This window comes from Bombus fervidus, chromosome 13 (assembly GCF_041682495.2).
Source record: "Bombus fervidus isolate BK054 chromosome 13, iyBomFerv1, whole genome shotgun sequence".
Classification (NCBI taxonomy): Eukaryota; Metazoa; Arthropoda; class Insecta; order Hymenoptera; family Apidae; genus Bombus; species Bombus fervidus.
In genome coordinates this window covers 10,365,181-10,376,711 of record NC_091529.1, presented here as the reverse complement: position 1 = coordinate 10,376,711, position 11,531 = coordinate 10,365,181, and the positions used below count along the sequence as shown (strand labels likewise).

The following is an 11,531-nucleotide window of genomic DNA, read 5'->3' as shown; positions in this document are numbered from 1 at the left end:
AACGATACTTACGATTAGGTTGCAGAAGAAATGTCCGATTTGAGGATAGACGTGCATTTCTTTCTTCTTGCGGAGCACACTGGACATGCCTCCAACATTACTATTATTTATTCTAGTAACTAAGACCGCATCGAGGCGGTCCAAGTGTCTGGTAAAGTCCCAAAAACAGGCCTTTCTGGCGAAACCACCGTCCACCAACATGTTAAAACCATTTATGCCGAAGAGCGCGGCATCACCTTGACCGCCAGGGAAGACATACAATGTTGGGTGACTAAATCTTATGTTGCCTACAACATCGGATGGCTCCATAAGTTGGTCCAGTGTCTGGGCAACCAGATATTGTCCAATGTAATTCGTGAAACTCGCGATAGCTGGTAATCCAGCGGTGAGAACGTCATCGGGATTTACTCTTACTCGGCAAGGTCTGTATCACGGCAAATATAACACACATAGATGAATTATTTAAGCGTCGCAGACTCTTTATAATCTTGAAATACAATCTACGTCGATATTAAAACGTTGTTGGAAATAAATAGGATACAAACCTGGTACAAGCTTCTTTGGAAAGTCTATTTGTTGTCCAATCGCCGACACTCGCGCAATGAATGTCTACCGTGACACTGTTTTCATACGCACGAAGAACTCTTTGCACTTCGTGTTCGCTGAACGCATCCAGGAAATCGGCAAGGCTAAAGGTTCCATCCTGGACGCGTGGCATTTGAACGTGATCGTTAGTTTCAGTAGAAACAGAAATGTTCAGACTATACTAGATGAGCTTAGTAATAGTTTTGAGTGTTATGTTTCTATGTTATGTTTCGCAACGTATTATGCTTATGTAGAATTGGCACGTACTTGCAGTATCCAGGAACCATTTCCACTGAAGGTATAGCCACCATGTATAATGTGTCGGTGTTTTGTAAAGCTTGCGAGAAGGTTACGGATACATTGTAACAGTGTATTCGTTTGCGGGTGAATCAGAACTTCGGTAACGAGGTTCTCGGTTGCGTATTGGATCAGTCGTTCGCCTGAAAATTCATTTCTCTCAGCGAACGAAACGATTTATAACGATCTATAGTACGTTCTTCGGATTCGGAATAACAGCGAACGATTTAGATTCAACGATAACATTTATCATATAATCGGGCATTTTAATTAATACCGTTTCTTGCTTCTTCCCCTTCCGGAGCTTGCGCCACCAACGCCAGTAATTCTTTTTCTAAATCTACGTGACAGCTATCCTTATCCCACGACAAGAAACCTGAAATCCAAAATTAGGAAATATTAATGCAAAGGAAGATCACGTAAGGCTCGTCGATATCTTCTCTTTGAATTAGAAAAGTCGAAAATTATCTCTTTTATCAGGACTTAAGATCCGAAAGGTAAATGATCGAAATAGCAAGTTATTACGTCGTACACAACTACCTAAGAGTCTGCACTAGGTTGGCTTCGTAAAGCGAGGATGATTCAGGGCTGAATAACGTAAGGTGAAGGTTAAGAAATCAAGAATTGTCTTCTACTCGAACGTCGACTCGTCAATTCTATTAATGAGATGAAAGTCTGCATCATATAAAATCAGAATTTAGTAGAACCTATAACTAAACATATAACTACTTTCCGAGCAAAGAAACGCTCGACGGTAAACGCGCATTGCATTGCCCTTCTTACGGGCTCTTTCAAGAAAATATACAACGGATAAAAGATCTCGTCCAACGTAAATTATTGTAGAAATAATCGCAGAGGGTGGAAAATTAGTTACAAAGTTATACGTGTAAAATTGATGAAATAAATAAGATTAAAGGAATTAGACGTTGAATGAACAATGGACGTAAGAGAAAGAAAAAAGGAAAGAAACGAATATGTCGATAGCACGAATGAAACAGGAGTTTCTATGACGTCACGAATACCGCACCCCGTCACGTGGTTCGGCGGTAGCCGGCGATCGATCGCACATCCTGCACCCACTCTCTATTGCCATCTCTGTTACCGTTATTTTATCTTTTCTACGTGAAATCCACTTCCAGCAGCCAGCCGCTTAAAACACAAGCATACGCCATTGCATAAATAACAATAATAAATGAGCTTATGGTAGAATGAATCTGTCCTAGAATAAATATTTATAATAACATTGTTCTTTAATTATATACAGATAGATAAATTAACGTTACGATCGTAATGTATCGGCTAGTTTTTACTTGTCAAGCTTGTGACGAAAATCTTACGAACAAATTGATTATTACGTTTATTTTGTAGCAGTAACGAATCGAGAGAGATAGAGAAATAAATCATCGTAAAGCGTTTCCAATCTGCGTCGAAGCGAACAGGTAATTTTTATTACAAAGTGGAATAAGCAACGTGACAGACCAGATACCATAACTCCAAAGGACCGATGATACATTGGTAATGGTATCTCGATGCTAAGAGATTTTAAACTTTCAGCAGGTAAAATCTCACTTGCTCGATAAACATTTATGAAAAACAAAAGTAATCGTGAGCGACCAGTGTTTGTTTTATTGCGAGAATAAATTTATTCGGATAAATTGACGCGCACACGTGTAAAAGGATTATAAATACGAACAATGGTTTATTCGATTAAAATTTAGAAGAATAACTTTCGATCGAATAAAATTTGAATATGGACGTGAATGGGGAGAAATGGAGTATATGCTAAAAGAACAGAAAAAGTTTGAATAATCGTTGATAATCCATGAAGAATAAATCAATGGAAAATAGGTTTCATATTTTAAGAACGTATAATTAAAATGAATTTCTAAATCCAATTATATATGAGATAACCGTATAACTATAATTCCTTCGAATCGCTTAACTTGTCAAGTTGAACCACAGAACCAGCAAATTCTCTATGTCAAATTGATCGGAAGCCCTGACGATGATACAAGAGAAGCCGTGCGTCGGGGGTCGTGCCTTTTAATGCGTGACGAACCCTCTACATTTTCTTTACGATATACATACATACATCTATATATATGTACTAGTAATTAGTACTAAATAGATTAATACGTGTATATTAATCTATTTAGTACTAATTACTAATATCCGTGTAGTAATATATTTAGCACAATTTAATTATTATCAAACGTACGATCGAAAATCGTTTACAATATGCAAATGTTACAAATAACGATAGAGCAAATAAAATTGTAGAAGATAGAACGTATTAAATTCAGCGCGAGACTTTTGTATGAATTTAAAAAAATAAATGCCGATAAACTACGAGTGGAATGAATGGCTTGAATATTTAGTAACAGTAATGTTTCTTTCTCTGGAGAAAATCGTCTGATGCACCTCGCGTTGATAGGTCGTAGACATGTTCTACTTAAAAACAGTATCAGTGAAAGATACAGTTAAATATAGACAGAATCATGGCTTTCTTCGTTCGAGCATTTACCCCTCTTGCAGTATCTCTCAGAATCTTAAACATTCGCTGCTATCTCGTTTCTCGATTTCTATTTAATTCCCTCCCATTTTTTTTTCCCTCCTTTCTCGTGTATTTTTTTTTCTTTTTCTATTTTGATAAGTTTTCTTCCTTTTTTCGTCTCTTCCTGCCTGACGACGGACGCTAAGAATGTTAGGAGTTGCCTCAACTATGTTTAGACGTGGTTTTCCGTTATCCTTCGTGCAACTTACCGTTCTCGAAATTCGTACGTCTCCGACATGAACGTAAATTCGACGTCACGAGAAACGTCTGTATAGTTAATTAATAACATTTTCGTCGTTAAAGAGCATCGAAATGTCGAAATATTATTTTCGCGATATATCGTATGCGGTAAGACAGGATGGATCTTCGTAACGTAGAAGCTTTTGTCGTCTAACAGGGTCAAAAAGTTTCTTCGAAAAGTGCTGACATCGTTCTTGATTGATCTCGCGAGGCGAATAAAATATCGAACGAGGTCGATAGAGAGCTGTTGTTGTAACCTGTTTCAATCGTAAGTGTCATTTATCGTCGCTTCTTTGATTAAATACGACTATGAATGTTTAGCCATTTGATCGAGTTTAGCGCAAATAATGCAAAGTATGTCTAGATGGAATAATAATATTTGTTATATACCATCGTGTTATTATACTTGAGACGAAATAAACAAATTACGTATGTATGTAATAAATCTTAGCGTAGTTCGATAAATTTAACAGCAGCCTACGTGCAAACTTACTGATTAACTAGTAACCAATATTTGAACATACACGAACTTGATGGAATAGCACAGAGATCGACTTAGCCCGTCCGTGGCTATTTATATTTTTAAGAGAAGGGCGAAGACCTGCTCCAAGGATTTGTTAAAGACGAGACCGAAATTTATTTCTCGCGTTTCGATATTGTCCGATAACGCTTAACGAACAACTAAATACTTATCGAAGGCCATCGATGAGTATCCTTTCGCTTAGATAAAGAATATTCCATATACGATAATAATATTCAAACGTATTTGTACTTTCGGATATCATTTGATCGCAGCAATGTATGCGCTTTTAGCGAAGAAATTTTAGTTGGAATCGTTATAGCGATACGCGTGTTGTGTGCGTATGCACACGCGTACAGACAATCATTGCAACGAATAAAGATTTATAAAAAAAAAGCATAGATAGGATATATGAGATAATACATAGTATTGCAGTTATAATATTGTGTATAATGTGACAGAAATATGCGATAAGGGAAAGTAAAAGAAAGTAGAGAATTATATATAGAAGTCTGAAAATAAAAATCTTTTTATGCAGTTGCATCTTTGCATATCGTTAGCGTCCTCGTTGATAATAAGAAGCACTCGAAACGGAACAAAGGAAAGAAGGGAAAAGAAGGAGAAAGTACAAGCATGCGAAAAAATATTTTTTTATTATAACTGGACGAGTATCGATGCTAAGTATGCTATTTGGTGTAAGGGTCAGGTTCAAGAACAAGGTAATCGAGAAACAGAGTTTCACGACTCGGAAAGCACGATGCACCAGAGAGCAAATCACTAGCGAATGCCGTGATAAAATTAGACACACTATATTCAGTTGCGCGTACGACGAAATTGTAAGAGTCTTCTGAAAAAGTTTTCTGGAAATTGGCTAAATAGCACCTTGTTTCCACGTTTGCATCGACTGTCGCAAATATTCTCGAGGTATCAATGCTTCGATTCCTTTCGATGTTCGATAAATCTTTTATTACGCTGTCGACAATACGCGCTGCGTTACGCGAAATTGAATATTCTCTCTCCAGATTCATTGACGTTAGAACGTCGGTTTAATCGTTCGAAGAAATTGTGAATATTTCGCTGAAATAAAAATTGTCGCCACGGTGAAAACGGTAAAAGATCACGCGCCTACAGACGCCTGAATGTCTGGCCGAACCACATCTGGCTTAAGAATCATAGTGGTGCGAGTCAGTTCGCTGTTATGTTTCGTAAAATAGCGTCCTACGTTTATTATTATAGGAAATTCGTTACATTTCTAGAAAGCAACAGACGAAGTTGTGACCAAATTAACTATGAAACTAGATGGATGACACACACTGGCTATAAAAATTCTATGCACATTCTCTTATTTTCCAATTGTTATATTTGATACCGAATGCTTCTCGGATAATACCTTTCTAATAATATGAGAATATTATTGAATTACTCGAAGTTTGATATACTTGGTACTAATTATTAATATGCAAATGCTATAACAAACATCACGGTATATAGCAAATATATTTTCTAACCACTGTATAAAAATTGGAACACGTTATTAACTTGAGATTCTAGAAACTCGATTCACACCACTTTGATTTTCAGTTCGCCATATGTGAGTACAGGTGCATGTACGTGCTTCGTTCCTTGTAATTGGATAAACAGCGTAATGCGGTTGGAAAAGCACGTATGCAAATTTCGCCATTTGATTGAACGGAACCCTCTATGCGCAAGTTCTTCCGGATATTACAAGCATCGAATAACTCCAACTTTCGCGATGCTCCCCACGTCCTCAATCATGATTCATACCGACAAGTATGCCTTCCTATCTTACGTATGTGTGGTTACTCGTACAATATCTGTAAATATACGCGCGTACATGTATTTGTATATGCATTATCACATTAATCTTTTACGAGCATATTACCATGTATTAACTCACGCAAATGTTCACGTACGACGATTCGCATACTCCATAAAAAATTATCAATTTCTAAAGCAGATACACGATTTACAAATCAAGATATCACGCGAATATTCTATTACTACTGTTTCTCAAATATTAATATCCTTTTCTATGTAAGTTTTTATAACAAATCATCAGATTTGCTAAATATTAATATAGCCACGTTCTTCTCTATGTACTTTTGGCAAAATCTAATTTAAAACTCGAGTATGTTGTCAGTATGTCGAGTTTATTCTCATTTTTTATTCGTAACTCTGGCCATGTATATCGAGAACGAGGCACAATAACATTGTCAAAAATAGTCAGTGGTCGAGTCAGCATTACATTTAGGTTCTTCGAAATAAGCAGATGAATGAATTCATGTCTCGCCTTCTTTCCGCTCTACCAATCCTTCCTGTGATGCGTCTACGCTCTACACGGGCAACCCATGACTCACATGAAACTTGCTAGCGCGTATACCATACCCATTGCATACGAAACGACCCATATGAACTCACGTATAGAAGGTACAAGAATTCTGGTTGTAATCGAAGAAATCTACTTAGAATTCCAAGATATTTGATCGGATGCTCTATCGAACAAGCTATACCTTTCTTATACTCGGAATCTTCCAAGAATTATATAAATTTCTAGCTCGTGTTCAAATTATACCCTCTGTTATCGTAACAACATGGTAGTACTTATTTCTAATTGTTTCTGACATGTTATCTTTTTTAACGTAATGAATAATAACGATGGTCTCGCGTGCGAAAATGATCTTCAACTAACAATTATAACGATTACACTGTTCCAAACATTTTCAATCTGTTTTATCTTCTTATCTAATCTGCTCGTTTTCTAGCAACTCTTTTCAGAAATCAACGCATCGCGTGCACTCGTTTCAGCCCAATTTTCATTCCCTGTCTTTGCTTCTGTATACGTCTGTATGCAACATATAAGCAACCATTGTTCGTTGAATTACATCGGAAAATGATTTTAAAAAATTGTCATTATAGTTTAGCGACGATTTTCGTTATATACTGTGTAGATGGATTATTGATCCAAGTTCTGGTGACTGCGGGGATGTGGCCGTAGGCTGGTCTAACATGCGCATACCGCATCAAACTCACAAATACAGATTTTTCCCGTCATCCACTATTTTCTTTCTACCATTCGCTTCTTCCTACTTTTATTTTCCGTCGTAACGAATCTTTCCTTTAGTGCCTTAACTCGTTTACGCCCTATTTCTTAATCACCGTTTCTTAAACGTTTCTCCGTGTCTTTTCCACATTCTTGATAATTTTTGATAATCCAACGCTCGAACTGTATTTTACATCTGTTAATAAACAATCTTGTCGTTCAATCAACTACGTATGACCTGTTTCATACACGCGAGACACGCATGAAACATTTTATAATGTTACCAACATTTTTCACGCGTATGCATACATATATATATATATTTGTAATTTTTCGTTCCATTGATGAAAATTTGCACGATAGATGAATTTTGCATTAAAATTGTATAAGGAAACGGAAAGGCGTTCTGAACTTTCTAGAATAAGTTGAAAATAAATCAGTGACTACGTTTGTCAAATTTTGCAAATAATATTTATACCACGATGTATTAATAAAATAAGATTAAAAGTAGAAAGTAATTCGTGGCTAAGCGTGTCTTGATCGTCTAAAAGCACGAACTAACCCATGAAGTTGGAGTTCACTCGAATAGTATGAAAATGGGTTAGCAATTAAACTATTAATCGCGAAATTTGGAGAACCATAGGACTTCTATCGCTTCTTAAAGGTTGACAACCAACAGTTAATGACGTATAGAGGTACCATTCGATTTCCTTACTAACCAACGTCCGCTCAAACTCCGCCTAGCAACAAGGGGGACCTGGATAAAGTTGTTGGGTAAGCTTGTCCGATAAATCGGAAGGAATACGCACAGCGAAGAAGAACCGTTAGCGCCTGGGTTCATGTGCGGAACTAATACCACGAAATATGTATATGAAATCATAATTGTTATCAGAATCTCAACTATACGCTTTAAATACTTTAACAACACTCTCTCGTCTATCAACGACATTATGTCCTTTTTATTGATAAAACAATATTCTACATTGACGCTATTCTTATCTAGATTAGAACGAAAATAAAAAGGAATTAAATAGAAACTAAAGCCGCGGAAGCGTTTAATGGAGCGTATTTCGATTTTTATTTGTTAACTGATTTTGAAATTGCTATCAGGGATGCATTTAGATGTTATAAATCCTAAAGACAATTTCTCAATGGACATCGTATTACGTTACGATGACTATTGCTTTAATCGAGTTGTACTTACCTTTTGCAAGACGATTTAAGATGAGATCTTTATGCTGCGTGGTATGAGGCTCTGGAAGCACAACGAGAAGGTAACAACCACTTAGTGGTGACGGTGGTGGATGCTGTTGTTGAGAGCCTGGTTGCACCGCACTACCGGTCACCGGTATAATCGGAGATACATTCTGTTCAATGTTTGGTGATATTGTAGTCGTTGCCCCTCCCCCTCCGCCCTCTCCAGTAGGATCCGTGGTACTCATTGCTGAAACAGAGACAAATCAACTAAATTAGATAAGAAGGAAGCTTATTACTAATTACAATTGCTAGCTTCGAATAAAGAATACTTTTTATCGGTAAATGTCTCCTCGAGGAAAGTTTGTCGATTAAACACGTTAGTCGGATAAAATCACCTATCTATAATTCGTGAGTTATCTACAAACCGATTGGCTGTCGCTTTCGCTAACAGTTGTCAGATATGATGACATCTGATATATGACATCATACTAGAGCTGACCCATACTACTGTTATACTACTTTTATGTTTGGCAGCTGTACGATGATCGATGATCGTCGATTTAACACCATACGTGCATTTTGTATACGATGTACATATACAAACGTAAAAATCTTTAAATGAAAAAAGAAAAAAGAAAATGTCAAATTGATCGTTGCCAGGTAACTGCAAGGTTGCAATTCGTCCCTCTTTATATATTCGATTCTTACGATGATTTTACTTCTACCTGTATTCCCAATTATATACTGTTGAAACATGAACGTGCTAATAAAAATGTTTTCACACAAAGTATGATCACTTTAAAGATTTCTTTCATTTGACACAAATTATTTCACTATGCGAGAAGAAAGAGAATAAAAATACGATCGAGATATCCATCGAGATTCGTGCAAACGTGAATGCACATTTTAGAACGAAATCTTACCGAGGCAACAAAATTTCGAAGAGATTTTACGAAAAGGTCACCGCGTCGTCACACCGCAATTTCATGCGGACAGTGTTGGCGTTAAGTATTGCGCAGGATTTGCACGACCCTTTTCCTGAAAAGCAGTAGGGCTATGTCCTATCGCCGAATGCGCAGGATCCGAGCTTCTCCGTACAACATTAGATCATTGATCCAAATTCGGGCTAGCTAACTACAAAACAGGACATTAAACACCTATTCTCGATGATGAATTTTAATAAAAAAAAAAATTTAATAAAAAAAAAAGGCTGTAAATTCGGAAAATCACGGACTGGACTTAAAAGTTTGATGAGTAGTGATAAAAATGATAATGTTTTTCGTTTGACGTTATTAATACATTTCGTAGAAAAAAATAAAGAAAAAAATAAAACACCTCGTGTGTCATGTTGTCATTCCCCGCACAATATACAACACTTTACTCCACGACATTGGTATAAGAGTGTCAACCGGACGAGCGAGTATCGGCACTGCAGTCTACCCCTTAGTAACAACCCCTCCCGCAATCCACCTAGCCGGCCGATAAAATCTATACATAGTTCAGCAGAATGTTATTAAAAGTTTCGTGAAATTCAAATCCCTACAGTTCTCGTTTATCAACTAATTAACTCTCACACCGAGAATCTTCTAATAATACGTTTTACCAGCTTACCTCGTTACGTGACACGATTATCCAGTTTTAATTGTTCGATCTTTCGTTATATGTACAATCCAGGAACGGTATTCTTTCCACGTAGAAAACAACGTGAATAATATCCGTCAGAGAAGCAATCGAAAACAGTCTGTTATCTGAACAGGCTACTTCTTCGTGCGAACGCTTTAATTTCTCCGTTTCTTTCGTATTCGATGTTGCGTTTAAAGACCGAGAGAGATAGAGAGAAAGATAGAAAGAAAGAGATAGAGAAAAGAGAAAGGGAGAGATAGGTTAGCGAAAGAGGGGCAAATGGAGAGCGACAGGAGACCGAGTAGTTCGCGAATACGGTGGCAAAGAGGGTGGCGTGAGAGAACCGTTGTAGGACACAGCGACACTAAACGTAGATCGGAACGAATACGAGATGATGCCTGTCCCTTCTTTATCTAGGGACGGGGTTAACAACGATTCCGTCGTTTCCGAGTTTCTTTACTACGAATTCACGAAATGTCTCTTCTCTCTGTCTGTTTCAATCAAACGATATTTCAAACTCGAATTGACTCGGCAGCAACTCTCGCGTTGCGGGCTGCCGGCTCTCTAACAGACTGCGATACCCTTTGCCGCTACCATGCAAAGACACCCCCTCTCCAAGGATCGTTCCGGTATCCCCACTAGCGATGCGCACTGGCTCGGTTGCTTTAGGTTCGCGCAGTTCAGACTGCCCGTAACGTCTAGTCATTCGGTTTTCACCGACATACACACGGACGCAACATCTCCACGGCATCGGAAACGTCGCAATGTAGGCCCATTTAGGTGTATAACGGGGACCATGCTATATACATGCACAGACTTTGTATTACATACTCGAATAGCCCAGGGTACGACATCGTACCACTTTAGTTACACGTTTGCACGTGTGTGTGGCCATATGTGTATATCTGTATATGTGCGACTGACTGACACGACCGGCAAGCCGGCCGGCACGACGTCGGAAAATGCCGGTATCGAGGGAAAGGACTTCAGCACCGGAAAACAGAGAAAACTGGGAAAGTATCACCGAGACTCGGAGGTCAACGTTGGTCATACTCTGCAGTACCGGGTGCGGTTATTTAAGGGAAAATGTTACGTGGTAAAATAATGACTGGCTAAGAAGCACGCGATACATATGTCTGCCATTGCGCCGGCCGGCATGCCGTGGGAAATTAAGGAACCGTTTCTCATTCGTTATTTACGTTCGTGGCAATAATTACGTCGAAACGCTTGTTAAAATGAGTAACGATGATTAGAAGTACGATGAATATTCAGAGTTCGTATTTTATTCTTTAAAAAATGTTGACATGTATTGAGGTTTATGAATATATTACTTCCTCAAATTATCAGTGGGAAATTATTGTTACCACACTTAAGTCTCACGCAACTTTAGGCATAATATTGACCTTTATTCTTGTTAGAAGATATTCAAATTAAACTAGATACCGCATGTGTGA

At 37.8% G+C, this 11,531-nt stretch overlaps 1 protein-coding gene across 5 annotated transcripts in view; it reads right to left on the bottom strand.

Annotated features, from left to right (window-relative positions):
- LOC139993538 (uncharacterized) overlaps positions 1-10,653 on the bottom strand; it is a 35,140-nt gene extending 24,487 nt beyond the window's left edge. For 3 of the 5 annotated variants that reach the window (XM_072015354.1, XM_072015357.1, XM_072015358.1), the window contains exons 1-7: positions 10,066-10,652; positions 9,378-9,588; positions 8,462-8,701; positions 1,160-1,258; positions 853-1,025; positions 546-703; positions 13-424 (exon numbers count right to left, since the gene is read on the bottom strand). In XM_072015354.1, coding sequence (XP_071871455.1) covers positions 13-424; positions 546-703; positions 853-1,025; positions 1,160-1,258; positions 8,462-8,699 — 1,080 coding nt within the window. In that variant the 5' untranslated portion in view covers positions 8,700-8,701; positions 9,378-9,588; positions 10,066-10,652. Of the gene's footprint in view, positions 1-12; positions 425-545; positions 704-852; positions 1,026-1,159; positions 1,259-8,461; positions 8,702-9,377; positions 9,589-10,065 lie in introns of all 5 variants that reach the window. The other 2 variants (XM_072015356.1, XM_072015355.1) reach the window with 2 other exon arrangements.
- Between the last annotated feature and the right edge of the window lie 878 nt (positions 10,654-11,531).